Source organism: Heterocephalus glaber, unplaced genomic scaffold, assembly GCF_053883595.1.
Source record: "Heterocephalus glaber isolate CG9 unplaced genomic scaffold, H.glaber_assembly_v1.0 deba00001447, whole genome shotgun sequence".
NCBI classification, from domain to species: Eukaryota; Metazoa; Chordata; class Mammalia; order Rodentia; family Bathyergidae; genus Heterocephalus; species Heterocephalus glaber.
The window spans coordinates 915,514-940,803 of NW_028258299.1; the positions used below are offsets into that span (position 1 = coordinate 915,514).

A 25,290-nucleotide genomic window follows, 5' to 3' on the forward strand; every position below is an offset into this window, starting at 1 on the left:
TCCAAATTACTGTAGTGTTTTTATCATGAATGGGTGTTGGATTTTGTCAGACGCCTTTTCTGTATCTATTGAGGTGATCATATGGTTTTTGTCCTTGACTTTGTTAATATAGTGTATTACATTTATTGATTTATGGATGTTGAACCATCCTTGCATCCCTGGGATAAATCCAACTTGGTCAGGGTGTATGATCTTCTTGATGACGCTCTGTATTCTGTATGCCAGTATCTTGTTGAGGATTTTTGCATCTATGTTCATTAGGGAGATTGGTCTGTAGTTCTCTTTTTGAGTTGGGTCTTTCCCTGGTTTTGGAATCAAAGTAACACTTGCTTCCAGGAATGAATTTGGAAGCCTGGCTTCCCTTTCAATTTCCTTGATGAGTTTAAAGTGTAATGGTGATAGTTCTTTAAATGTCCTGTAGAATTCAGCAGTGCAGCCATCAGGACCTGGGCTTTTCTTTGTTGGTAAATTTTTTATTACATTTTCAATTTCACTCATTGTAATTGGGGTGTTTAGAATTTCTATATCTTCTTCTATAACTTTGGCAATTCGTATGCATCTAGGAATCTGTCCATTTCTTCTGTGTTTTCCATTTTATTAGAGTACACGTTCTCGAAGTAGGTATTGATGAGCCTCTGGATTTCTGCTGGGTCTGTTGTGATTTCTCCTTTTTCGTGGAACTCTGCTTTAAGGGTACTGGAAACCTAGAGGTCTGGAATTGTAAATGTTTGCTCCCTTTAGAATTGTGGGACCCCCCTGGCTGGCACTTAACACCTTCATTGAAAACTTGCCAGCTGTATTCTCCATGGAGGCCATGAGGCCATGCCACGCTCAGCGAGTCTCCTGTCCACTTCCACTTGTGGCAGTGACTACAGAACCAAGGCAGAAAAATTGGCAAAAGGAGATGGTGCATGGGGTGCAAACTCTGAGAGCCTCCCCCTTCCTCCGTCTCAGGGTTCCTACTGGGGCGTCACCCAGGCTGCTCTGTCCAGCACACATCGAGCCCCAGCAGACACTCAGCGTCAGTGGCCCCAGGCCTCCCCGCGTGTGTGCAGCTGCAGCCTGACCATCAGAATGGCGGTGGGGTCGAGGGCGGCCCGTGTCTTGCCACCTACAAGCCGGAGACCAGAGAGCCGGTGGTGTGGCTGAAGGCCTGTGAGTTCAAAAGCTGCTCTCTTCTGGAAACGTCCTCACAGACGCCGAGGAGCTCTGCTGCTGACTGCCCGGCATCCTGCAGTGTCCTGAACATGAGAACATGAGCCGTAGGGTTCACGCACTGCTGGGCACAGGGAACCACACTTATTTAAGAAACACTTTACACACAAAAACCAACACCAGCCTGTGAGGAACCATGTGTGCTCACAGTCCGGGACCCCGAGGCTGGCCTGGTCAGTGGGGCTCAGAGCAGGAGCCGGGGTCAGGGGGCTGTGTGGCCACTGCATCAGAGCTGGGAAACCTTGGCTGCCCTCCCTGGCCCCATGACTCCGCCCACCTCCCAGCCCAGCTCAGAACCCCCTGCTGCTGCCCCCCATGAGAGCTGAGGGTCTCTCCTGCTGCGCGGCTCCCATGGGTGGACAAGACCGCCGTGCCCACCCATGGCTGCCTCTGCTGTGCCCACCGCCCTTCTCTGACGGAACCTGCCTCCACCTCCCTCGCTGGGGCCCGGCCACTGCCTCCTTCATGGCCCTGCGGGGCCCAGGCCTGAAAAGAGCCAGCGCTTCCCTCAAGCCTCCTCTGGCTGCCAGACTGCGAGCTCCCAGCAGGGCCCGGGGACGCGCCTGCATGGTCTGGAAGATGCTGTGGTGACAGCCGGGAACCTCGTCTGGAGCGTGCACGAGCACTGGGCTCCTGTCTTTGCCTTCGTTCTCCTGTGTTTTCAGCAGAGTCTGCCACTGGCTCTGGTGGGGGCTCCGGGCCCTGACCAGCCCAGGTTTTGTGCCCTCCTGAGCTGTCATGTGTCAGTGCTGACCGGGATGTACTCGTGCACACAATCCCTGTGCGTGCACCCTTCAGGTGGGGTAATACCCAGCCCTGAGGAAGCAGCACTGGTATTAAATGAAAAAAAATGGGAAGGTAAAATCACGTTTCTTGTACATGTGTGAAAAGGACATGTGTGGCGCTTTCGTGACTCACGGCTGGGTGAACGTGGACAGGCTGCAGGCCGCCCAGAGTAGCCCGAGTCATGCTCAGATGCTGGGCACACTGACAGCAGAGCCGGAGCTGGCTTGGGATGGTGGGCATGCGTCCTGTCACCAATGAACCTGGAGCTACAGCCCTGTGCTGCCGGCTGCCCGGGAGGGCCTGCTTCCCACTGCTGCCCAGTTCTCCCTGGCAGTGCCAAGGCAGAGGCGCAGGCACCCATGCTAAGCTGCTGGCTCTGCACAGCGTCGCCCCCTACAGTGTCCTCCAGAAATGGGTCCCTGGGGTCCCCGTGGGGCCCCAGTGTCTGCACAAGGCCTGGCACGCAGGTTGTGAGCTCCACCACCTCAACCACCTTCCTCGGAGTCAGGCTGCATCTCTGAATCAACCAGCCACAGCCTGAGTGGCACAGATCCACCCGGAACCTCCCGACCTTGCCATCTGCCCGGGCTGAGGAGCAGAGCCCGCAGGACTCTCACACGGACAGTGCCGGTGGGCACTGGCTGGGCGAGGGCGGTCCTGGCAACCGCAGGCTTCGCGTGGCCTCCTTCCACACCCTGGTTTCCCTTCAGCGCCACCCTGGGGCTCTGCGTGGCCACCGCTCGGCAGCTGGAACCTGAATGTCCCAGCTTCCTGCCCGATAAACGCCGCAGGAAGCCGACGGACTGGAGCAGGGCGCTGACCCTGGCTGGCAGCGGGAGTGGAAATCTGCTAAAGAAAACAACACTTTCTACATGAGCTGGGCAATTATAATGGGACCTCTGAGTGGGGGAAAAAAAGCATTCTTTCCTCCCAGATCCCTCAGCTGTGCCCTGCACCTCCGGGGCAGCCACAGACTCCTGATTGCCCCCCTGCCCAGCTCACATGTGTACAGGTCCTGAGGCAAGGACAGGGCTGGGGTCAAACCCAGGCCCTTAACGCTGAGCTGCATCCCCGCCCCGTTTTTCCTTTTTATTTTGAAACAGGATCTAAGTTTCCAAGTTGTCCAAGCTGGGTTGGAACTTGGCGTCTTCCTGCCTCGGCCTCCCAGAGTGCTGGGATGACAGGTGTGGCCTCCACACTAGGCTGGGGTGTTGCTGGGACTCAGGCCCAAGGCCTTGCAATGCTGAGCACAGGCTGTGACCTGGAACCTCGCTGCCAGCTCAGGTGACGCAGAGGCCGCTTCACAGTGGTCTCAGTTCGGAGGCGGGGTGCAGCCCAGGTGCTCAGTGCCCCTGCCCTGAGCTCAGCAGGGTCCATCCTGGCGCTTCTGCTTCATGGTTCTGTTTTCCACTTCCGTTTCTCCACTTGGACTTTAGAAGCAACTTGTCTGGCTCCAGAGAGCCCAGGAAACTGGCCTCCACCTGGGGGTTCTTCGACAGAGCAGCCACCGGTGAACATGAAGGGAGAGCCTCCGTGTCCGGCCGGGCAGCTGCTTCCTGATTCTGCCCTGGGCAGAGCTACTCCTGGGGCCACGGAGGGTGGCGTGGCTTGGTGGCTACTCCAGGATAGGCCGCCATTCCTCCCGGAGGACTTGTGTGCTCCCTCGGGCAGTGCAGGGCTGAGGGCTGCGTCCTCCACGACCCCTCCTGCCCTGACGTCCCTCTGGTCCGTTTCTCAGGTTCCTCGATGGGTGGCCAGGTCAGCACGGGACTGCTATTCCGTTGGTCAGGCGCAGTGAATGTTTAAATTTAAAAAATGTTATTGCAGTAAAGGACACACTGTTAATGCCCCTCACCTGGAACACACTTGCCACATTGTGCTCGCCACTTTCTTTTTTTTTTGGTACCGGGGATTGAACTCAGGTCCTTGCACTTGCACAGCAGGTGGCGGAACCACTGAGCTAAATCCCCAGCAGCACTCGTCCCTTTCTGAAGCAGTTTTGGAGTCCTTTTTTCTGAGGGGTGGGACGGGGTCTCACTATTCTGGTCTCCAGCTGGCAGTAGTCCTCCCGCCTCAGCCTCTTGAGTGCTGGGATCACAGGCGTGCGCCACCACACCCAGCTCTGGAAGTCCTCCTTCATGTCTTCAGTTGTGCTCTGCTGGCTGCCTTGGTGTCCTGAATTGATTCAAAATGTTGACCCTTCCTGGTCATTTTGACTTCGGAGAAGGGCCAGAAGTGCCATGGATGCCTCAGAAGGTGGATGAGGATACAGCGCCATGTTTTTTTGAGCTGCCCTTCCGCTGGATGGTGCTCGGCAACAGCAGTCCCCACGTGTTTTACCACACCTCGTAAAGCACTCAGGAAAGAGGACTCCAGAGCTGCTTCAGAAAGTGGCAAGACAGGGCCAGGGATGCAGCTCCGTGGTGCCTCACCTGCCTGGCAAGCGCAAGGTCCTGAGTTCAATTTCCAGTACCAGAAAAAAAAGAAGAAAGTGGCGAGAATGATGAGATCGGTGTGTTCAAGGCGAGGGGGATATTTTGACCGGGCTTCATAGCAGGGTTATCTTTTACAGTGATAAGCTTTGTTGAACATTCACTTAATTTGATCACCCCTTGTAATTCTCAGTGGTTGTGGGAAACATCAGCCCTGTGCTGTGAGGTCTCTTGAAGAGTTTTGTTTCCATAAAACTCTCTGACTGACTCTCTGGTGAACTTCCGGGTCAGCGGCCTCCACAGGGTTGCCTGTCTGGGTGAGGGTGGAGGGAGCTGCTGGGAGCCAGGCACCCCTGGGACACGGGGCGAGGGCCATACCGGGTTCAGAGCCTTCTCTGCAGGCCCAGAGAGCAGCTGCCCTTGTGCCTCCCTGTGCTCCCTGCGCTGATTCAGCTCCCTGGATCGACAGTGCCAGGGCGGGGAGGGGTTTGCGTCACTGAGAGACAACTCAGGCTTGCGGAGGGCGTGTGCGGCCTCATGCACACTGTCACCTGTCTGCGGGCCGTGAGCCTCCGAGGCTTGGCTCTCCGGGCCCCTGGGATGCCACTGACCAGTGCAGGGCTCCGTCTGCCGCCTGCACCACACGAGCCACCCAGGCGGCCCCTGAAAAGTAGCTGGGCACAGGCGCCGTGCACTGCAGGCCGTCCAGGGCGAGGCCGGCCGTGCTCACAGTGACTCTAGCCCGACCCCTCTCCCGCACAGGCTGTTCCTGGTCATCGAGTACGTCAACGGCGGGGACCTCATGTTCCACATGCAGAGGCAGAGGAAACTTCCAGAGGAGCATGCCAGGTGGGCACCGGGGCGCAGGTGTGAGCCCCCAGTGCGGGCCCCAAGTGAGCTGAAGGGGAGGCGGCAGCCTGGGTGATAAATGGAGAGAGGCCCTGCCTTTCCTCGGTGTGACCAGGCCACAAGGGGCCCTGGAGTCGCAGTGTCGCAGGGACAGCCCCGTGGCCCGCACTGAAGGCCTCACACACCAGGGCAGAGACGCCTTCTGCTGGTCGCTCTTCACAGGATGGCACCACTGGGGTTTGTGGCTTTTCCTGTTTCAGCCGGGGCAGGGCAGTCCCAGCAACAAACTCCCGGCGGCTAAGCACACAGTGTCTGCCTGGCACCCAGAGGCAGCAGCCGCCGCTCCTCAGCGACTTGGGGACACTGCCCCTTGCTGCGCTGGCTTTTGCTTCGCCATCCCCGGAGTGTGGCCAACCCGCCCTTGCCATTCTCCTTCCCCCTAGAGCCTGTGCAGTTCTGAGTCACCTGGACGCTGTTCAGGGAGGGTGGGCAAAGCCAAGAACAGCGCTCGGCCTACTCGTTGCTTTTTTTAAACCCGGAGAAGCACAGAGCACAAAGGCACCATGCTAAGCAGCGCTGACTGCAAAGCGTGGTGGCACTGAGTGTGTCGTCTTGCTGGCAGCCATCGCTACCACCCAGCCACAGAAGCACCTCTTCTCTCACCGAGACCTGCTGGGTGCCCTGGTGCACACCTGTGATCGCAGATGCTCACGAGGCTGAGGCAAGAGGACCACAAGGCTGGGCCTAACCAGGGCAAACTTAGTGAGACCTTGCCTCAAAAAATAAAGGGGCTGGATGTAGCTGAGTTATAGAACATCCCTGGGTCCAGTCTCCAGCATTAACCCTGCCTCCACCCCCGAAAGTCCAGACTGAGCTGAAGCCAGGCATGGTGGTGTATACATGTAACCCTAGCACTCGGGTGGCTGAGACAGAACTGCCGTGAGTTCAAGGCCAGCCAGAACTACATAGCAAGACCCTATCTCAGAAGAACAATAACAGTAAAAACCAAACTGAGACTGTCCCCGCCGTGCCCTGCCTCCCCTCTGCTGACTCTGGACCCTGAGTCCCCAGGGGCTCCCGTGGGTGTGGCAGACAGGGTTTGTCTTTTTGTATCTGGTTTATTTTCGCATGTGTTTGTTGGCATTTCTTCCCTGAAAGCCTGAGCAGCAGCCCACAGCATGGATGGCTGCATGTTCTTCCTGCGCACGGACACCAGGGTTGCTTCTGGGTTTTTGTTTGGGAACGAAGCTGCCACAAACACCATGTGCGGGCACCGACGGGAGGCCCTGCTGTCCCTCCCTGGGGCGCAGGCTCAGGAGGGGTCACAGGCCCCATGTGGCCCTGCCGTGACCCCCAGAGGCTCCCACTTGCGGTCGCCGCAGCGGCTGCCCTGGTTCTCGTCCCCCCAGCACAGGGCCAACAGCCTCGCCTCCTGCACCATGGTTATTTTCTGGCCTTTTTATGGTAGCCATGCTCATAGGTAGGAAGGGCACCTCGTGTACTGAGGGTCTGCAGCTCCCTGAGGACAGCCTGTGCCGTGCACCTGTGCCATCTGCTTGGCCCCAGGTCGAGACTCGGCCCGAGGCGAGGGTGGTAGTGCGGGCGTGGCCGGGATTTGCACCCTGGTACAGGCCGCCATGGCTCCCCTCTGCTGACCCGGCTGCCCGGACCCCAGGTTCTACGCTGCTGAGATCTGCATTGCCCTCAACTTCCTGCATGAGAGAGGCATCATCTACCGGGACCTGAAGCTGGACAATGTGCTGCTGGACGCCGATGGGCACATCAAGCTGACGGACTACGGCATGTGCAAGGTTGGGTGCGGCGCCTGCCTGCCCCGCCCGGCCCCCTCCGCCCGGCCCCCTCACCCTGGTACCTGTCCCCACAGGAGGGCCTGGGCCCTGGCGACACGACGAGCACTTTCTGTGGAACTCCGAATTACATCGCCCCGGAAATCCTGCGGGGAGAGGAGTACGGTGAGTCCTCGGCACCCAGGAGCGGCGTGGACAGGGCCGCCCCGCCCTGGTGACGCTGTCCAGGGCCACCACCCTCAGGGCCCAAAGCCAGGCCAGTGGAGAGGCCTCTCTGAACACACTGCACCCTAGTGAGCGTCCACAGCCCCGGCCGTGTCCAGCCAACGTCACCAGCCCCCATCCGAGCTCATGCAGACCCCCTTGGGCCCCCCAGAGGCCCTGAGGTGGGGCACAAAGCAGGCAGACAGGGCCCACTCAGTGCCCTGAGCTGGTGGACACTGCCCGTGCAGCTGCGGGTGACAGCATCACTTTAGGCGACACAAGGGCCTCCACTGGGAACCAGCGCCCTGTCCACCATGTAGCCCACCCTCTTTGGTGGGAGCCCAGAGCAGGGCGCTGTGGCCTGCATGTGGCTCCGTGTGCGTGTCTGTGTGCTGTGCAGTAGGCGTGTGCACCTCGTGTGCCCAGGGAAGCGCGTTGTGAATGCGCCTGCATGAGTTTCCACACATTTTCCTTGCCATAAAACAGGTTGGGGGCAGGCGGGTGAGACAGGCACCTCCCTGCCCTGGAGGTGACTGGGCTTCCAGAAGCTGTGTGGGCATCCAGACAAGTCAGGGCAGCAGCTCAATGCCAGGAGAGTCCCCACTTGCTGTGAGGGGCCAGGGATTTAGCTCAGTGGTTTCGCTGCCTGCTGTGCAAGTGCAAGGACCAGAGTTCGATCCCTGATACCAAAAAAGAGAAACTGGTTGCAGGAGGCTTTGGCTGCCTGAGAGGAGGCCCTTTGCTGAGTGCAGCAGAGTGAGAAAGAGCAGCAGCTAGGTTTGCACGTTGAGGTTGGGATGCCACCGAAGGGCAGGTGACAACAGGGACCCCACACCGTGTGGGCTGCACACAGACACTGCATGTGCTGGGACGCTGCTGCCCGAAGCCGGGCAGGGCTGGCTGTCGGCCGGCCTGACAGCGCCTGCTGCCCCAGGGTTCAGCGTGGACTGGTGGGCATTGGGCGTCCTCATGTTCGAGATGATGGCTGGGCGCTCCCCCTTCGACATCATCACCGACAACCCTGACATGAACACGGAGGACTACTTGTTCCAAGGTGGGTGGCTGCAGGTGCGCCAGCCCCTTCCTGGGGTGCCCTGCCCCCCATGGCTCATGGTCCTGCAAGGGGGATGGATGTGTCACTGTGGTGACCCCAGTTCAGGCCCTGAGGGTCATCCAGGAAGCACACTGGCCGCCTGCCCCGCCCAGCCAGGCACACCCAGGACTCTAATGCCTCAGGCTCTGGGCAGGGCCAGGCCACTGGACACCTGCCCTGTTCAGACACAGTGGGTGTCAGTGGAGCCCGGCCTGGTGGCAGGCACCTGCAATCCCAGCTCTCTGGAGGCCGAGGCAGGACCATCACAAGTTGGAGCCCAGCCTGGGCAACTTAGTTTAGTGAGACTGCAAAAGTAAAAGAAGGTTGTGGGTCTGCAAGGCGGGACAGAGACCCCTGGGTCCAGCAATCTTCAGTGCCAAAACCAGGCCTGGGTGTGTGGGTTGGGGACCAGGCTGTCCTTCCACGCCCTCGGGTGACCAGCGCGCAGGGCCTCCCCGAGGGGCAAGGCAAGTGGGAGCTGTGGTTGTCTCCCTCCGCCCCTGCAGTGATCCTGGAGAAGCCCATCCGCATCCCCCGCTTCCTGTCCGTCAAAGCCTCCCACGTCTTGAAAGGATTTCTGAACAAGGTACGCGCGTCATGGTGACTGGGCCCCTGCACAGGACGGCTGCTGCCGAGCTCAGTTTGTGCAAGGGTTTGGATTCCCTGCCTGGTGTCGAGCTCCATACGTCTGCCATCAGCATTTATTCATATGTAACAAAGTGAAACGGAATTGTGTTCTCAAGAAACGGAAGGAAGGAACTGGGGCTTTGGGACGAGGGCTCCAGGCTGAGCCATTGGCTCTGGGCAGAGACAGCTCAGAGATGGGAGGGTGCTGCCTGTGAAGTGGCCAAACCAGTTTTCTAGGGGCTGAGTCTCCTTTGCATCTGACCCCCAGGACCCCAAAGAGAGGCTCGGCTGCCGGCCCCAGACTGGATTTTCCGACATCAAGTCCCACGCCTTCTTCCGCAGCATAGACTGGGACCTGGTAAGGCGGGGGTGGGGGAGGCACACAGGAGCCTGGTCCAGCCCGGGGACGGTCCTGGTCATGACAGGGCACAGGGTGCGGCGTTCAAGTCTGACCCGGGTCTGCTCCTAGTGTTAGAGCAAACCTGAATCTAGCTCATTTCAGGTCTAGGAAGGTTGCAATTATTGGAGTACAGCCTGTAAAATGTGCTCTTCTGAGAGAACAAAGAATTGACAGCTCATTGAGCAAATCCTGGCCCCACACCCCGTGAGCACCCAGGTCAGCAGGCACCATCCACGTGGCCCTCAGCCGACTTCGCTCGGGGGCCTCTGTCCACACCTGCGGACCCGGGCGGTGGGGAAGGGGCAGCCAGGCCTCCAGCCCTGCTGCTGCAGAGATTGGCCGTGGTACTGTGAAACCCGAGCCCAATGTCCTCTTCTTGGGGTGCTGACACCCAGATACTTAGACACGACACTTGGGGATCTTCGGCTCGATCGCCTCGCTCTGGCTTCGGAGGGCCTCCCGTGGCCCAGGCCTACCTGGCTGTGGTAGCGGTGGCGACCGAGCCTATGACCTCAGCCCTCTCCGGCCTCAGAGTTGGTGGAGCCCAGGTTGCCCCTCCCGGCCACCCTCTCCCCTCCTCCAGCTGCCACACTTGGGGTCCACCACAGAGCACAAGGGGCCGGACCCCCAGGCCCTGGGCCCCTCCCACCAGTGGGTGGACGTGATGGTGGTTCTGTGGAGGCTCACGCTCCTTAGGGCCTGGGCCCGAAGCAGGGCTGGGAGCAGAGCCGGGCGGCCGGCTCACTAGCATCTCCACTGCCAGCTGCGAGACCCATGCCTCGCGCAGGCTCTGCCGCCTCCCACACCACCCTGCTGGTCTGGGTGGCTCCAGAGCTGGTGCCGGGCAGCGGGGCCTTCAAGGCCCACTTGTGCCTCGGTTGGTGTCAGGGCCTTGTTGTGCTGTCACGTGACAGGACCCAGCTGCGGGGCACCTGCTGAGTGGACATCTCCATTCCCCAGGGCCCAGGCTTGAGGTGAATCGCAGTCCAGGGGACTCTGAGCATGAGGGGCTGCCCAGGAAGGACACAGCTGTGGGGCTGTCCCCAGGGGCCATGTGCGTGCACTGCGGTAGCCAAGGAAGAAGGTGGAGAGTGGGCAGCAAGGGGCCCAGGGCACAGAGCAGGGAGGGGGACCCATCCCCGAGCTGACGTCAGTGTGCCCTGTGCAGTGTGGCCCCGGCTTCCCTCGAGGGTGAACGCTCAGGTGCACTCTCTCCTCAGCACCTCTGGTCTCCAGGGCCCCATGAGGGCTGGGCTCCTAGGGACAGCAGTGTCGGTGACCCAGCCGGGGGACTCGGTGTGGATGCTAGCAGCAGAGGTGGCCATGGGGGCAGTGCAGGCTGGCCCAGTGCAGGGTGCCGAGGGGACTCAGGGAGCCGGTTCCCTCCAGGCCTCTGCTCTGAGGGGGCTCCCGTGGGGACACAGGTGACCCAAAGGAAACAAGTCCCATGGCCCTGAGCATGCACAGTGCAGCCTCACCTGCTGTGTCCCCTGCCACTGTGACCACAGCATCGTGGACGGCGCTGCAGGGCAGCACCCGCTGCCCTGTCTCTGTCCTTGTGGCCCAGGTCGGGCTGAGCAGACAGCACTATGAGGGTCAGGGGCCCAGCAGGCAGAGAGAGACAACAGGCCCTGGAGCGAGGCACGGCCCGGGCTCTGGGCACCTGGAGGGAGACCAAGGCCAGCACTCCCTTTGCAGAGCAGCAGCAGCAGCAGCAGCACCCAGCCCTGGCTCCTGAGGCTCTGCCCCAACTCTTTCTAAGCCAGTCTTTTAAAGTAGCCCAAGATGAAGGGAGGGAAAATGAGATGCCCCCTTTTCTCCCTTTCTATCAGAAACCATACTGGTAAACAAAACGGGTCACTCATGAAGGGAGAGACAGTATCCTGTGTCCCGCAGCCCTGTGCAGGTCCAGGCTGTGCTGCTGAGGGTGGCCTGCTGAGGGAGCTGCCTGCCCGACCCGTGTCCCGCATGCACTCCTGGGGTCTGGCCTTCTCTGTGGTGTCCCAGGTCCCTGTGCCGCCCCCGTCAGCAGGACATGTGTGTGTGTGTGCGCGCGTGCATGGTGTGGACAGGTTCCTAGAGTGTCTGGGTTTCTCCCAACGTGGCCTTCGCCACAGCCATCCTGACCTTCTGCTCTCGATGAGCAGGGTGGGGAGCTATGTGGGTGGCCCGAGTGGCCCAGGGTCCCTGGGCGTGGCCCGTGTGCAAGGGAGCTGAGCTGCACACCGTCCCTCTCCAAGTGCAAGCCCAGCCCACGCAGGAGCGCGAGTGGGTGAGAGAATGCCTGCGAGAGAGTCAGTCAGCTCCTCCTGCCACAACAGAAGGCTGGGCCCGGGTGATTCAGAACAGAAATGTGCCAGACAAGGCGGCCCACACCTGTAATCCCAGCACTCCAGGAGGCTAAGGCAGGAGGATCACTGTGAGTTTGAGGCCAGCCTGGGTTACATAGCAAGACCTTGTCTCAAAAGAAAGGAGGCCCAGGGACTTAGCTCAGTGGTTCTGCCACCTGCCTCTCGCAAGCACAAGGTCCGGAGTTCGACCCCCAGTACCAAGAAAAAAGAGGAGAGGAGAGGAAAGGGTTGTTGTGGCCACTGGGGGAGCACAGCCCTGGGCTCCACCGCGCCTCCTGATGCTGCCATGAGGGCAGAGGCCCAACCTGGTGGGGCCCTGGGCGTCCTGCTCGTGCGCCACATGCACCTGTGCCAGGCCCTCCTCCTCCCTGCCTGCAGCGGCCTGCCGGTCCCCAAGGCCCGGTGTCCTCACGGGCCTGCTGCAGTGGCGGGAGGGGCCCCTGCAGCACCTCAGGGTCCAGCTCCAAGGTGCTAAGAAGAGAAGGCCCACCACAGCCTTGCCACTAGGCCCTGCAGCAGTGGCCCTGGGGACGCAGGCCCTGGCACCCGGTCCTGTCCTGCAGCTCACGCACACGTCCTCCGGCGTGGCGTGGCGTGGCGTGGCGTGGCGTGGCGTGGCTCCCGACTGCCTCAGCTGGAGGCTGCTTCTCATGGGTGCAGAGAGCCGCGTCGGCCCGGCCCTCAGCTCGCCGCTGTCTTGGTTTCCCCAGCTGGAGAAGAAGCAAGCCCTGCCGCCCTTCCAGCCGCAGATCTCCGACGACTACGGCCTGGAGAACTTCGACACGCAGTTCACCAGCGAGCCCGTGCAGCTGACCCCGGATGACGAGTGAGTCTGGGCCCGGGGCGGGACCCGTCTCGGCTGAGGAGTGGGGGCCCTGACCAGAGCTCTCTTCCTCCCTTGGGCTGGGGGTCACCTCCAGCTCGTGCATGGGCCACCACTGTCCCCTCTGCGCTTCCAGGGACGTCATAAAGAGGATCGACCAGTCAGAGTTTGAAGGCTTCGAGTACATCAACCCACTTTTGCTGTCCACTGAGGAGTCCGTGTGAGGTCGTGTGCGTCTGTCGTGGACACACCCATGAATGGCCCTGTAACTTTATCCTTAACCACAGCATATGCATGCCAGGCCGGGCACGAGGCTCCGAGCAGCCAGGGAGGGACAGAGCGGCCTCTCACGCCTGTGCCCACAGAGCCCGGCTCTGCTGGAGTGGCTTCTTGTGCCCGCCCCGCCGGGGCCGTCCGTGGTGGCCCTGCCCCTGGGGGAGACTGTCGCGCCATCTCCGAGGTGCGCGTTCCGGCAGAAGCAGAACTTGGTGCGCTGACCGCTCCTCCAGGGAAGCGAGCGTGTAATGTCCTGAGGAATAAAATGTACCGATGGTGTCGCAGCTTCCCTCTGATGCCTTTTTTCTGAGTGGCACCTGCCCGAGTCCCAGTGCAGCAGCCATACAGAGGAGCTGTGCTCGCGCAGGCAGGATGGAGGCGGAGGGGGACGGGAGTCTAAGTGCCTACAAGTGGGGCTGTGCCGCAGAGGGGTTCTACCAACCGGAACATTTTCTAATCCCGGTAAGTTCCCGTCGATCATGCTTAGCACGCGTTTCCACACAGAGCTCTCGCGCTGCCGCAGCCGGGCCGGGCCGGCCCAACACAGGGCACTCCGAGGACTGTGGATCCTGAACATGTCACCAAAGCATCGTAGACCAAAAAACAAAAAAGCAACAAAGAGGAAAAATAAAATCAAGAACTAATTGTGCACAAGTGTATTTCTGAGAACACGAACCAGTGCCTCCAGGATGTCTTGTGTTCTGTATTAGATTTTTGGAAAATATTTTTATCAGTAATACAATTCTCAGAATTAGAAAATTTAAAAAGATATGTGTGTGACAGACCCTAGCCTTAAAGTTGGCGCTACGCCCAGAACACCCATAGCCATGTGCCCCGGGGAGCTACAGCACCCTCTGTCCCAGAAGGGTGGCTCTCCCAATGGGCCTGCACTCGGCTGGAGCCCTGCAGAGGGGTCAGCTTAGGACAGGAGGCCGCGCGCAGCCCTCGACGAGACTCAGGTTTGTCGGGCCCCCGTGCGGCCGGCGCTACACGGGTGCTGGGTTGAGGCGGCTGCTGCTGGACTCCCTGGGCTGCCGGGGTGCTGACACAGGTTTCAGGGCGCCCCACCCTGGCTCGGGTGTCCTGCTACCTTCTGATCGCAGACACATCTCAACCAGCACCCCACGGCAGCCTGTAAGACGGGCTGAAAAGGCTGAGGTCAGGGGACCGCAGAGACCCCCGGGATTGGCCCACGCCATCTGGTCTGCTGCTGCGGCCCTGGGCTCCTCAGTCAGAGGCGTTTAAATACTGCTGTGTTGGCAAACAGCTTGTGGCTGCCAGCGGGGCTGCCCCTGTACAATGTGTGAAGATCATCGTGCCCATCAGAAGGGGAGATTTTTATATACAGTAAATTGTTTTATAAATTAAAAGGGAAGATGTATTGAAGTGTGCGTGGGAAAAGCCCTAACCTTTGCGATGGCTCTGGCATGACCGTGTGCCCGTGGACGTGCTTTGTGACACTGGTGACCCCGATTGTAAAGCGGTGCCCACGGCCGTCTCTGGCCGTGAGCGGAGCCCGTGGCCAGCCGGTTTTCCCACTGTGGACGATGTTCTCACCCTCCACTGAGGTCGCTCCTACTCTTGCACATCTATTAAAGACTTTAACGAAAACGCACAGGTTGTTAGTATTTTTGTTGAAAGCAGGTGTTTCAGGGAAGCAGAGGGTTTGGAAGCCTTTTCGGAGACTTCATTTTTAGGGCAGACTTAGGCTCCCACGTAGTCCCCACCAGAGGTGTGTCCACAGCCTCAGACGCACGGCTCGCACTGCAGCAGGGCTCTGAGAGGTGGCGCAGCCGTGCCTTCTCACTGCCCCAGGAACCTGTGCTCCCAGCCGTCTTCCTACTGTGCCCAGCTTGGCCTCTTTCAGGGGGTCTTGGAGTTGGGGTCACACGGTATGTGGCTGCGATGGTTAACTTCCGGTGTCAGTTTGGACTGGACGATTCCAGGAAACCAGGGAGAGCGAGACTTCAGTTATCTGTGGAGGGCTCAGGGTCGGAGGTGGGTGGGAGCCCCCTCAGTGTGGACCCCCCAGAACATGGGGCCCAGAGGACACGAGAGGAGTGCCTTCCCAGCTCCTGGCCGGGGCCTGGGGTGTGGGCCAAGCCCCTCTGAGGCACCGGGAGCTGCGGCCCCCATCTGTCTCTGCTGCATCCTCCTAGTTCCGCCCAAGATCCTAATGGTGACCCTGGCCCACGGCGCCATCACTTGGGGACCTGCACAGAGAGTTCCTTGCTGACTCCTGCTCTGTGCGTGCATCGCAGGTGAGCACCGGACCCTGGCAGTGCGTTCTCTGTAAGGACAGTGCGGTTCCCGGCCTGAGCCTCCGCACCACGCTGGCCCCTCCTGGGCCGGCCTGCGCCGATGCTAGAGCTGGGGCTGAGCCACAGGAAGAAAAGGACCACAAGTCGCTCTATTTTCCACTCACCTGTCAGCATGAACAGAGATTGCTGACAAGGTACAGCCCGTGTCCCTCCCCTGAGATCCCCCATCTGGGGAGAAGCCACAGCTGGCCATGGTGGTGCCCAGCACTCAGGGAGGCTGAGGCAGAAAGCTCCAAGTTCAAGTCCAGCCTGGGCAACTTAGTGACTTATCAAGACCCTGTCTCAAAGTAGACCTTAAAAAGGAATGGGACACGGTTCAGTGCAACGGCCCTGGGTTCCATCCCCAGTACTGCCCGAGCCGCACATCAGGCCGCCTGGGCAGCCCTGTGCGCCAACGGCCAGCGTGGGTGGTGAGGCCCTGATCTGCCTGAAGGAGCTCCAGCTTCTGGGGGAGGGCCCTGTTTTCATCGTGGTGATCACACCTACGTCAGGAAATAAAAACGGACGTCCTGGTCTCACTGGTGAGAACCCAATTTTAATGTGCAGGCTGAGGGTGGGGGGACACCAGGCCCCCGTGCTACCACTCCACATCTTCCGTGCTCTCAGCCAGGCACTGTGCAAGGTGGCCGTCCACGTCCAGCTGTGTCAGCCTGCAGGGAAGAGGCGTCGCTCAGCCTCCTGCCCCCCTGGGACCCGCTCCACAGTGGCCAGGGATGGCACACTGGGGTCACCCTGCTGTGGGGAGCATGCACCAGGCCAGAGGCCTCGGTCCACCAGGCCCCACCCCAGCTGCATGCAGAGCCCAGGGCACTGTCAGGAGCCATACAGAAGGCCAGGCTTCAGGCTGAGACTGCTGGCTGCGATGGAGGCCTGCTCGGTGGGGCGGGCACTGGCCCATCGGTGTGACCACGTGGACTGGTTGACTTCTTCAAGAAGGCCAAAGCCAGGCGTAGTGATGCACACACACCTATGTGATCCCAGCACTCAGGGAGGCTGAGGCAGGAGGATGGAAAGTTCAAGCCAGCCCGGGCAACTTAGTGACTTAGTGAGACTATCTCAAAATAAAAGAGCTGGCGATGGATGTAGCTCAGTACAAAGGCATGGGGTCAACTCTCAGTAACCCCATCCCCAACAAATGGACTGAGCAAGGGTCAGGACCCACGAACTGGACAGCTGGGCTCAATTTCTCAGTCAAACTGGGTTATATCTCCTTACTAAAAAAAAAAGACTTCATCCCAAAACCCACAGGGAAGGAATGGAGGTCTCGTGGGCCATTTCGGTGGGAGGTGGCAGAGACCTCAGCCTGGCTTGGCTCTGGAGGCCAGGACGGGCTGGGGACAGGCGGGAGACGTGACACACCCCTAGCTGCCTGGAATGTTGGGGGAACTCGGGGGAGGGTCCTGCTCAGCCACAGAGAGTGGAGAGCAGGAGATCTGGGGATGCCAGCCTATGACAGCAGGACTACCAGGCTGGCCAATGGCTCGAGCCCACTCTGTGTGTGCAGCATGGCCTCAGGAAGCTGGCACTGAGCCAGGCACAGTGAGCGTTAGACGTGGGGCTGGGGGCTGGGTGAGCACTCACTCAGCCGTGAACTCCTTCTGGCACATGGGGCAGCTCTGCAGGGCCAAGGCCCCCTCCTTGGTCAGCTGCTCCTGGGGCCTGGGGGTCCCACAGGGATCAGGTACATGCTGTCCTTCCAGGGATGGGGTGGGGGACCCCAGGGGACCCGCAGGACCTCTCACTGGCCTCTCAGCATGGCCTTGGCCCCCATGGGCTGGCGGAAAAGGTGTCCAGGTAAAGGCCTTGGTCCCCACGGTGAAGACCTCAGGGGATTCGAGGTTCTCCGGCCCTGCTTCCTGCAGAAGAGGAGCTCGTGAGGCCAGGCCCAGGGGCCCTGCCTGAACACCCCTGGCCACCCTGCCCTCCCGCAGACACACCTGGCTGGGAAAGGTGGGCAGCGGGGACAGCGGCAGGCCGTCCAGGACTGGATCTGAGAGCACAGCACGCAGCAGTGCAGCCCACAGCTTGCTCTCGCCACTGCTGGGGGGACACTGGGGGCTGCCGCTGGGGACCATGGGCGACACGAGAGGGTCACTGGGCCCTTCTGCAGCGGGAGGCCTGGGGCTGGGGGCCAACAGTTGGATCAGAGGATGGGGGCCCATAAGGGGAGTCAGGGGGCTGTGGGGCCCATAGAAAACCTTGGGAAGGATTTAGGGGGTCTACGGGGTCGTCAGAGGGGTTGGGGTGCACAGTGGGAGGCCGGGGGTGGGCGTCCGCAGTGGGGGAGGTGAGCAGGGGGAAAGACACGGTGGAGGCTCGGGCGCAGAGGGACCCGCGCCCTCCGCCTCTCCCCAGGGGCCCCCTCCCAGGCCCCCAATGTTCCGCACCCCCCCCCGCGCCACGCCCCTCACCCGCCCCCGGAGGGCGCCCTCCGGCGGCTCAGCTTCCCGCGCGGCCTCCAAGCCGCCTCCTCCATCCGGTGCAGGCGGAAGTGCGACGCAGGCCCGGCCCCAAACCTGACCCCACCCCAGAACCGGGCCCCGCCCCCGCGCCAGGGCCGGGACGACCCCATCCCACCACGAGCTGCTGCGCCCTGACCCTAGCCTGGGGCGCTGGCGAGCTCCCCCCACCCCCGCTGGTGACTGCTTTCCCCGAGGACGCCCGGGACGGGAGGGCAGGGGTCTGCCGCGAGCGCCCTCTCAGTGGACACGTGGCCCTGCCTCAGTTTCCCGTCCTGGAGACCCTCGCGGGTGGATCCACAAAAGCCGCCCGGATCCCGAGGCCGCCTTCACCGCTCCCATCTCTTTCATGACGGAGGAACTCGGGCTCCCACTTTAAGGAAGGAGTGTGTGGCCGAGGTCCCGGCCAGGTCCGTGCCGGCAGGGCTCTGCTGACCCCGCTTCCCAGCACTCCCGCGGGCCGCCACTGGGTGGTGGTAGACGCCCAGGGACCCTGGCACTGCGGGCTGGGTCCCAGACTGCTGCCTTCCCCAAGTCAGATTCGCCCAGGGTGACAGCCACCAAAACCAGGACCTGCAGGGGCTGGGTAGCAGCCCACCCAGCAGCTTGGGCCACCACCAACATCAAGCGGCCGAGCGAGGACATCCTGTGTGGGCTCCCAGGTCCCCGCCCACGGAGGCTCCCAGGAGCCTGTGTTGCTGGGCCCAAGCTTAGGAGCCTTTCCCGGATGTGTCACTGTGCTCCTGCAGAGGGCCTTGGGGACCTCCAGGAGGCCTGGCAGGAGGAGAGACACATATCCAGCAGGAACAAGTGGGGCGCCCACTTGTGCAGGGTACCCACATATGCAGGAGCTGCCTCGTAACTCCCACCCTGGGGTCTTCCACATCTGCCTCCCACCCTGTGCCCCACATTCCCCAACAGTACCTGGCCACTTGGTGCAAAAGGGGCACAGCAGGTCAAGGTAGGGGCTACATGGCCAGAACCTCACTGGCCTGAGGCCCACCCAGCTGCTGTGGGACACTTGTGGACCTGGCGGCCGGTACCTGCAGCTGGAGAGGGACCGGCCTTGGGGCACAGGGGGTGGATCGTCCCTTACCTTTGGCATTAGCCACCAATGGGTCTCCTTCCCCTTGGCCTCAGGCCTGACCAGCTGTCAGCCAGGTCTGGGGCCTGGGGGCCCGAGCACACGGCCACCGTAACTGGGGCAGTGGTCTTCCTGGCATCTCTTGGTCTCCCTGCTGCTGAGGATCAAGGGGGCCATGTGGGGAGCCCTGTGACCTGCAGCCTAGGACACTTCCCTAGAGAATGGGGCTGGAGGGACCCCTGATGGGGTCCAGGCAAGACAATCTCTCCTGCAGTGTCCCTCTGAAGCGAGTATAGCGAAAGCCACTCTCGGGAGGTAGAAGGGGAACATTGGTCACCTCCCTGGAGCCCACCTTGTCCAGCCAACCTGAGTTATCAGCGTGAGAGGACTCAAGTGTTGAACCTGATGGAAAGGCTCCCTCCCCCGAGCCATCTCTACAGGGACAGGGAATTCAGCATTACTGGAAGATCGTTTCTGGTTGGGTCTGACCCTGGCGCTGTGCAAATAGGTTTTTTATGAGGCAGAGTTTGTGCTTATGAAGCGATACTCCAGCCTTGCAGAGGAGGCACCTGGGTGGAGCAGGCCTGACCTGGCTGGAAAGCCGCCCATCTCAGGCTTTGTCCACCGCTTGATCTGGGTTTGGAGGGGAATGCTGCCCCTGGAGCTGCCCCAGAAACAGTTTGCCAGCCAGCAGGTCAGGGGTCTCACCTCCCCACCCTCTCCCGGGGAACAGGTGCCCCAGCAGCTGGCTGGGCTCCTCACTCGCTCTCCAGCGCCAATTCCCCCAGGCCCCAGCTGGGGCCCCTGATTGGCCTCTGCCCAGGCAGGAGCTGGTCAGCCCCTGGGACCCCTGTCCCAGAGCCCTCTGGGGTGTCCTGAGTGCACTTGGCACCCCTACACTCTGCTTGAGTCCCTGGGGTTGGATGCCATTGGTCTGCCCTGCAAATGGGGTCAAGACCAGCCCCGGAAAGCCCATGATGGTGGGCATGCCTGGGTGCATGCATGTGGCACTCGACTGCTCCACCCCTCTCCATGTGGCACAACCACATGGCGTCCACACAGGGTGCCTGGCAGTGCCGCTGGCTGCCTGAGGATGGCCGAGAGACCTGGGCCACCTCTGCCAGAGTGGCTTTCTGATGCAGTTAGGCAGCAGGCAGCCCGTGCCACACCTGTGGGCTGTGTGTGCCAAGCCAGGCTGCATGGAGCAGGCATTGCGGTATTTACAGGGTGCGGGAGTGCCAGGCAGACAGGCTGCACGAGACGTTGCCTGGGAAACGTCTCGGGATCCGTCGGGCGGCAGAGCAGTGTTCAGGCCCACACACTGGGTGCGGGGGTGAGGGCATACCATGGCACCCTCCAGCACTGGGGACCGCCAAGAAGCCTTAGGCTGTGGGCTTTGGCCAGGATTGGCAGGCCAGAGGTCAGCAGGCTCAAGCCACAGCCCCCAAATCCCGAAAGGCAAAGGGCTTTGGGAAGAGGCTGGCCCATTCCCAAGCACCTACCCAGGCAGGCTCCCCAGTAGCGTCCCTGGCCTGGCCGGCTGTCTCTGAGTCCACAGCGGTGTTTCAAGTACTCGGGGACTCAGCAGCTTCACTCTGGCCCTGTTGGCCTGACCCAGGGGCAGGATCCTGAAGCCCTTGACCCTGCTCCGATAGCCCCTCCAGGACACCTCCTAGTTGCATACCTGCTCCCCTCTAGGTCTCCCTGAAGTACAAGTGGGAACTGTGAATGCCACTTACCATGTCCTAGTGTTTTGTGGGGTGCCTGGCACGGCGGAACAACCAAGCAGTCCTGGGCAAGTAGGAGAGGAGAAAGAGCAGGAGCCGTGGGGCTCCCTCCTTTGGGGAAACAAGTCAAGCAGAAACCCAGCTGTGGGGGCATTGTGGCTGGAAGGGGAGCTCTCAGGAGTCCCTGAGAACACGTGGTTTCTAGGCTCCAGTAGAATCAGCTTGGACCCTGATCTGGTGCCTTCTTAGGGGAAATCTGCTGCTGGCTGGGCGGAAGGGGGTATTGGCCTGCCCTGCCCCTCAGGGCCCCTGGCCAGGTGGGGGACAGGTCACATGGCACCTGATGTGGTCACATTGTGCCCCTTATCATGCGGGCAGCATGGCCAAGCACTGAGTCTGTGGCCCTGTCCTCCCTACATTTTGCCTTTGTGTACCGGTTTTTTGTGGTACTTGGCTGGAACCCAGGGCCTTGTGCATGGTAGGCACGACTGCCCCACAGCAGAGCTACACCCAGTCTGCTTTTTTGACTTTCTGAATGGCCCACAGAGCTCTTCTCCCAGCACTCCGTGAACACCTCGGGGTGGCCTGGGCCTCACGACCAGCCCCACAGAGTCAGGGGTACGCGCACTGCCGGGAGCCTCGTCTGCGCTGCCCAGCCTTCCCAGGACCAGCGGGTGGTGGACCTGAGCTACCCTGGCCAAAGACACCCAGCACAGCATGGTCGGGCCGAAACAGGCTCTGCGCTGCCCAGCCCTGGCCAGTCTGTCCCGCCGGTCACCTATGCTCGCCGCGGACCCAAGGGGCGCCCTCACTCACCCTCACCCTGACCGGGTCGCTCTCCCGGCCTTTGTCCATCTGCTCCCCTTCCAGCTCTGCCCCACGCCAAGCCCTCTTGGACATTTCCCACGCCCCCTCCCCTCCCCTCCCCTCCCCTCCCCAGTGAGGCCCACGCCACGCCCCTTCCCAAGCCCCGCCCCGCAACCAGGCCCCGCCCCGCCCCCCAGTCCGCGCCGCGGCTCCCCCTCCATCCTCGTGGGTGCAGGCCTCGTCCCGCCTGCCCTCCCGCAGCGGCTGGCTTGGGCCCGCGCCCCGCAACCTAGCGGCTCGGATTTCCTCAGGTCCTGCGAGCTGAGCCTGGCACGTTCCGCGTGCGGGGTCTTCTCAGGGCCCCTGCCCGGAACAAGCGGAAAGCGCACTTAAGTCAGGCCAGATGTGAGTGGCCGCCTGTGGAGGGCTAAAAGCAAGTAGGTGAAGTTAACGTTAATGACCGTGTGCTGCGGAACGTGGTGCAACATGGAATCAGCCCACACTCGAATCTCGGGCGCGCTCGTGCGCATTCTCTGCCTGGGTCTCGGGAATCCAGCGTATTTCCGAGCAGAGGCAGCTCACTTTGTCCCCCCGACCCCGTTTCAAGTCCCTGTCCGGGGCCTCTCTCCCGGGCGGCTCCCAGGTCTCTGGGGGGGGCCCAGCCTTCTGGGCCTTACCTGGCAGGGGGCTGGGAAGTGGGAGCTCCCTCCTCTCGGCCTGGCTGGAGCGTGGCCATGCCCTCGGGTGGGGAGGGTACCCCGGCGGGCTGGCGGGTGCAGGTGGGAGGCGGTGGCCCTCAGTCCTGCAGTGGGAGGGGCAGAGCCGCCCCCTGGGGAGCTTTCCAGGCCCCCTCTGTGGGCAACAGGGAGGGTGGTTTCCCTGCAGGAACCCGGGGACCCATGGGCACGGGGAGAACCACGTCTGACCTGGCCCTGCTAAGCTGCAGGAGCCCAGAGATTCTGGTCCTGGCTGGGAAGTGGAAACTGAGGCAGTTTAACCGTGGCGAGCAGTAGCAAGTGCCAGGTACTCAGGAGCCGGGGAGTTCAGATCCTAGACATGAAGGGACATGACTGGGGGGACACTGAGGTTCCAGGGGCGCAGAGTGGGGCTCCGGGCTGAAGACACTGCCCCACGCCATGGCTCCTGGGCCCAGGTTCCTGCTAGGCTCCCATCTCAGCCCCAGCTCAGGCGCTGGGCAAACCAGGAAAAGCTGCACGGGCAGGGAGATCGCATTTGCTCTGTGGAAGCACAAGTGTGGGGAGTTTGAGAGCTAAACATGTGGCATCCCGGGTGGAGGCGCTCAGTGGGGGCTGGGTGTAGCTCTTTGCCTGGCAGAACAGAGCCAGGCCAGGGGCAGCCAGGTCCAGGAGCCCCTCCGCCTTCCTGGGTATGGTGTGGTGGCTTCCAGGGCGGGGAGAGGCTGGGAGATGGCAGAAGCCTCGTCTGTCTTCTCTGAGCAGGAAGAGGCCCCAGGGCTGGGAGCCCATCGTCGGGAGTCCGGGGGAGGCCCCTAAGCCCTGCCCAGCCCTCTCCTCCCCTTGGCCGGTGTGGCACTGCTCTGCTCCCTGGCCCCCAGACTCCAGTTCACGCACTGTGTGTTGCAGGGGCTCGTGGCCTGCGCAGGCACCACCCTAGTAGCCACATTCCCTGTGGTGGCCGAGGGCACGCTGGCCAGGCCCGTGGTGGCCAACGCTGTGCACACCGGCCCCCGCCCAGGGCAGGGGCTTTGTGGTAGTGACCTCTGTTTGGGGACAGGCCTGTCGCAGCGCTCCAAGCCTGCCCTCTCCCACCCTGCTGGGCTGGAAACCTATCCTTGCTCCAGCCTCGTGGATTTTTCCAGCCTTGGGTTGAGGCCTCAGAGCTCTAGGCGGGGCTGCCTTGCTAACAACTCTGTGACTCTGTGTGTGCAAGCATGTGCTGTGTGTGTGTGTGCGTGCGTGCGCGTGTGTGTTACTCTCTGCACTGAGCTCAATCCCAAGGCTCCTCCTTGACCCAGGGTAGTTTCAGCAGAGGAAACTGAGGCTTGAGGGCCTCAGCCACATGTCTCGTGGTATCTGCAGCCAGCTGGCCTGAGAGCTCCCGTTCCCCGGGCACCGTGGGCGTGCGGCTCCAGCCCCAGGCTTCTTGGAGGCCTGGGCCCCCAGCTCAAACCAAGGCCCCAAGGTCCCCGCCAGCCCCCTTGGAGCCCTCCGTCCTCCCTGACGACACTGCCTCCTGCCCTCCTTTCTTCCGCTCAACTTCGCCCTCTCTCTCCCGGCCTCCCTTCCCTCCTCTCCTGGCAAGCGGCTTGCAATCCCAACTTGTTGTTAACGTCTCCCCTGCAGTTGTCCGAGAGCCTGTCCAAGTTAAATATTACTCATGGAGATGCGAGCCTGCGGGCAGCACTGCCCCTGAAGGTGGTGGACGGCTCTCTGGACGGTGCCAGGGCCAGATGCCAGGCCCATGACCCCGAGGATCCTCCTGGCAACATCTGCAGCAGCTGGTGGGTGGGGGCAGCTGGCACCCTGAGCCCAAACCCAGGTCCCCGGCTTCCTTAGCCCCCTGCTCCAACAGAGTGGGTGGGGCAAGGGGGGCAGCCAGAGCCCCGGAGGGGCTGGGCTGGGCCCGGCAAGAGCCGCCCCTCACTGGTCTCTCCAGCCTGTGCCAGGCCGGGGGCAGGGCTAGGAACAAAGGGTCCAGAAACACAGCTTCATCTGTTCTACACCGATTCCTCTTGCCTGTTCAATTGTCCAGTAGGGAAGTGGAGGCCTGGGGTGCTCTTGGCTCAAGGGTTCAGGGAGGGCCGGGAGTTTAGCTCAGTCGTTCCGGCGCCTGCCTCATAAGCGCGAGGTCCCGAGTTCGATCCCCGATAACAACAACAACAAAAAGAGTTCAGGGAGACTTGAGGGGCCAGCCTGTCTGCTAGGGCTTGGCTCTGGGGGTCTCCCAGGCTCAGGGCAGTGGCCATGCTCGCCGCAATGGAGGACAGCTAAGGTTAACATCTGCCCACTCCCCCACTTCCTCTCCTATTACCCTGCCCCCTACTTCTCTGCCCAGTGTTGCCTCAGGGCCTTTGCACCTGTGTGTCCCCAGCTGGAAGCCTCACCTCTCACCCTTAGCTTCCCTCAGATCTTGGCAGGGTGCTGCCTACCCAACTCCTCCTCCTAAGTGCATGGATCCCCATCTATAGAACAAACAGACATCATGGTCTCCCGTGAAACTCACTCTTTAGCATGGGAATGCCTTTCTGCTGGCCCTGGGCTTGCTGGGGACAGGCTGTCTGTGGACTTTGTGAAGAGGTCAATTCCGTGTTCTCGCCTGGTCGGGGTCTCACCACAGGCACCCACTTCCTGTCAGAACCACAACCCCAGGTGCACCTGGCACTCTGCCTGGCAGGACAGGACTAGTGACCAGGCCGTGGCCCAGCGCTTCCCGGGAGAGCTTTGGGGTACCCAGAGTCAGGAGGGCAGTGGCGTCCAGGCCCAAAACCCTGAGGTGAAGGACCAAGCCGAGGTGCCGCAGGTGGTGTGCTGTGGTGTGGCCGGCCCTGGGCCTGGGCCTGGGCGTGTGCTCTCCCCCATGCCGTGGTCCGGGAGCTGTCCGGGTAGGGTCCCCGCTAGGTGAGCTGTGTCCTCTGCCTCCAGTACCCCCAAGAGAGCACCCCCGGCCCCTGGACACTCACCAGGCCTCCATCCCTCTGTCCCTCGTCCTTGGGCCAGGCTCCTAAGGCCGGGGCTGCCTGGAGAGGCCCCATGGCCAGCGGGGTGTGCATACCTGGTTAGCACCTGTCTGTGCAGGGTTCTGCAGACCGCCACCCACCCGCCCACCTCATGCCCAGGCCTGCGGCTGCGCCTGCCAGTATCAGACAGGCGAGTTGGGACTTTGTACCTGAAATCCAGCGGAGAGCAGGAATGCGGCTCAGAAACCACCCTCTTTCCGTGCTGCTCTGGGAGCAGCCTACTGCATGCTCACCAGGGACCTTCTCACCTGGGTGTGCGCAGCACGAGGGTGGCCCCGCACCAGGGGCTCCAGCCCCAGAGGGTCCTGAA

General features: G+C 61.6%; 2 protein-coding genes across 13 annotated transcripts in view; one reads left to right on the top strand and one right to left on the bottom strand.

The window, feature by feature from the left end:
* Nucleotides 1–13,554, top strand: part of Prkcz (protein kinase C zeta) — an 88,223-nt gene extending 74,669 nt beyond the window's left edge. For 7 of the 10 annotated variants that reach the window (XM_004863806.4, XM_087214561.1, XM_004863808.4 and 4 more), the window contains 8 exons: nt 5,196–5,282; nt 6,958–7,093; nt 7,168–7,255; nt 8,229–8,348; nt 8,894–8,973; nt 9,283–9,372; nt 12,476–12,591; nt 12,725–13,554. In XM_004863806.4, the coding sequence (XP_004863863.1) occupies nt 5,196–5,282; nt 6,958–7,093; nt 7,168–7,255; nt 8,229–8,348; nt 8,894–8,973; nt 9,283–9,372; nt 12,476–12,591; nt 12,725–12,812 (805 nt within the window). In that variant the 3' untranslated portion in view covers nt 12,813–13,554. The remainder of the gene's footprint in view (nt 1–5,195; nt 5,283–6,957; nt 7,094–7,167; nt 7,256–8,228; nt 8,349–8,893; nt 8,974–9,282; nt 9,373–12,475; nt 12,592–12,724) is intronic. The other 3 variants (XM_087214559.1, XM_087214564.1, XM_087214560.1) reach the window with 1 other exon arrangement.
* A 2,146-nt stretch (nt 13,555–15,700) lies between these two features.
* Faap20 (FA core complex associated protein 20) lies at nt 15,701–25,099 on the bottom strand. 3 transcript variants are annotated; one of them, XM_087214572.1, is made up of 4 exons: nt 24,924–25,099; nt 17,123–17,309; nt 16,767–17,041; nt 15,701–15,835 (listed from the first exon to the last, which is right to left on the bottom strand). In XM_087214572.1, exons 1-4 carry the CDS (start codon nt 24,932–24,934, stop codon nt 15,763–15,765), a joined length of 546 nt encoding a protein of 181 aa, XP_087070698.1. In that variant the 5' UTR covers nt 24,935–25,099; the 3' UTR covers nt 15,701–15,762. The 3 variants fall into 3 exon arrangements, with proteins under 3 accessions (XP_087070698.1, XP_087070699.1, XP_004863858.2); XM_087214573.1 differs by lacking the exon at nt 24,924–25,099 and adding an exon at nt 20,468–21,222; XM_004863801.4 differs by lacking the exon at nt 24,924–25,099 and adding an exon at nt 17,597–17,714.
* Between the last annotated feature and the right edge of the window lie 191 nt (nt 25,100–25,290).

Coding starts and splice junctions, on each gene's coding strand:
- Faap20 (XM_004863801.4), bottom strand. CDS start 17,661: ATGGAGGAGGCGGCTTGGAGGCCGCGCGGGAAGCTGAGCCGCCGGAGG. Junction 17,310..17,596: donor AGGGCGCCCTCCGGGGGCGG/GTGAGGGGCGTG, acceptor GTTGGCCCCCAG/CCCCAGGCCTCCCGCTGCAG. Junction 17,042..17,122: donor TGCCCACCTTTCCCAGCCAG/GTGTGTCTGCGG, acceptor CCTCTTCTGCAG/GAAGCAGGGCCGGAGAACCT.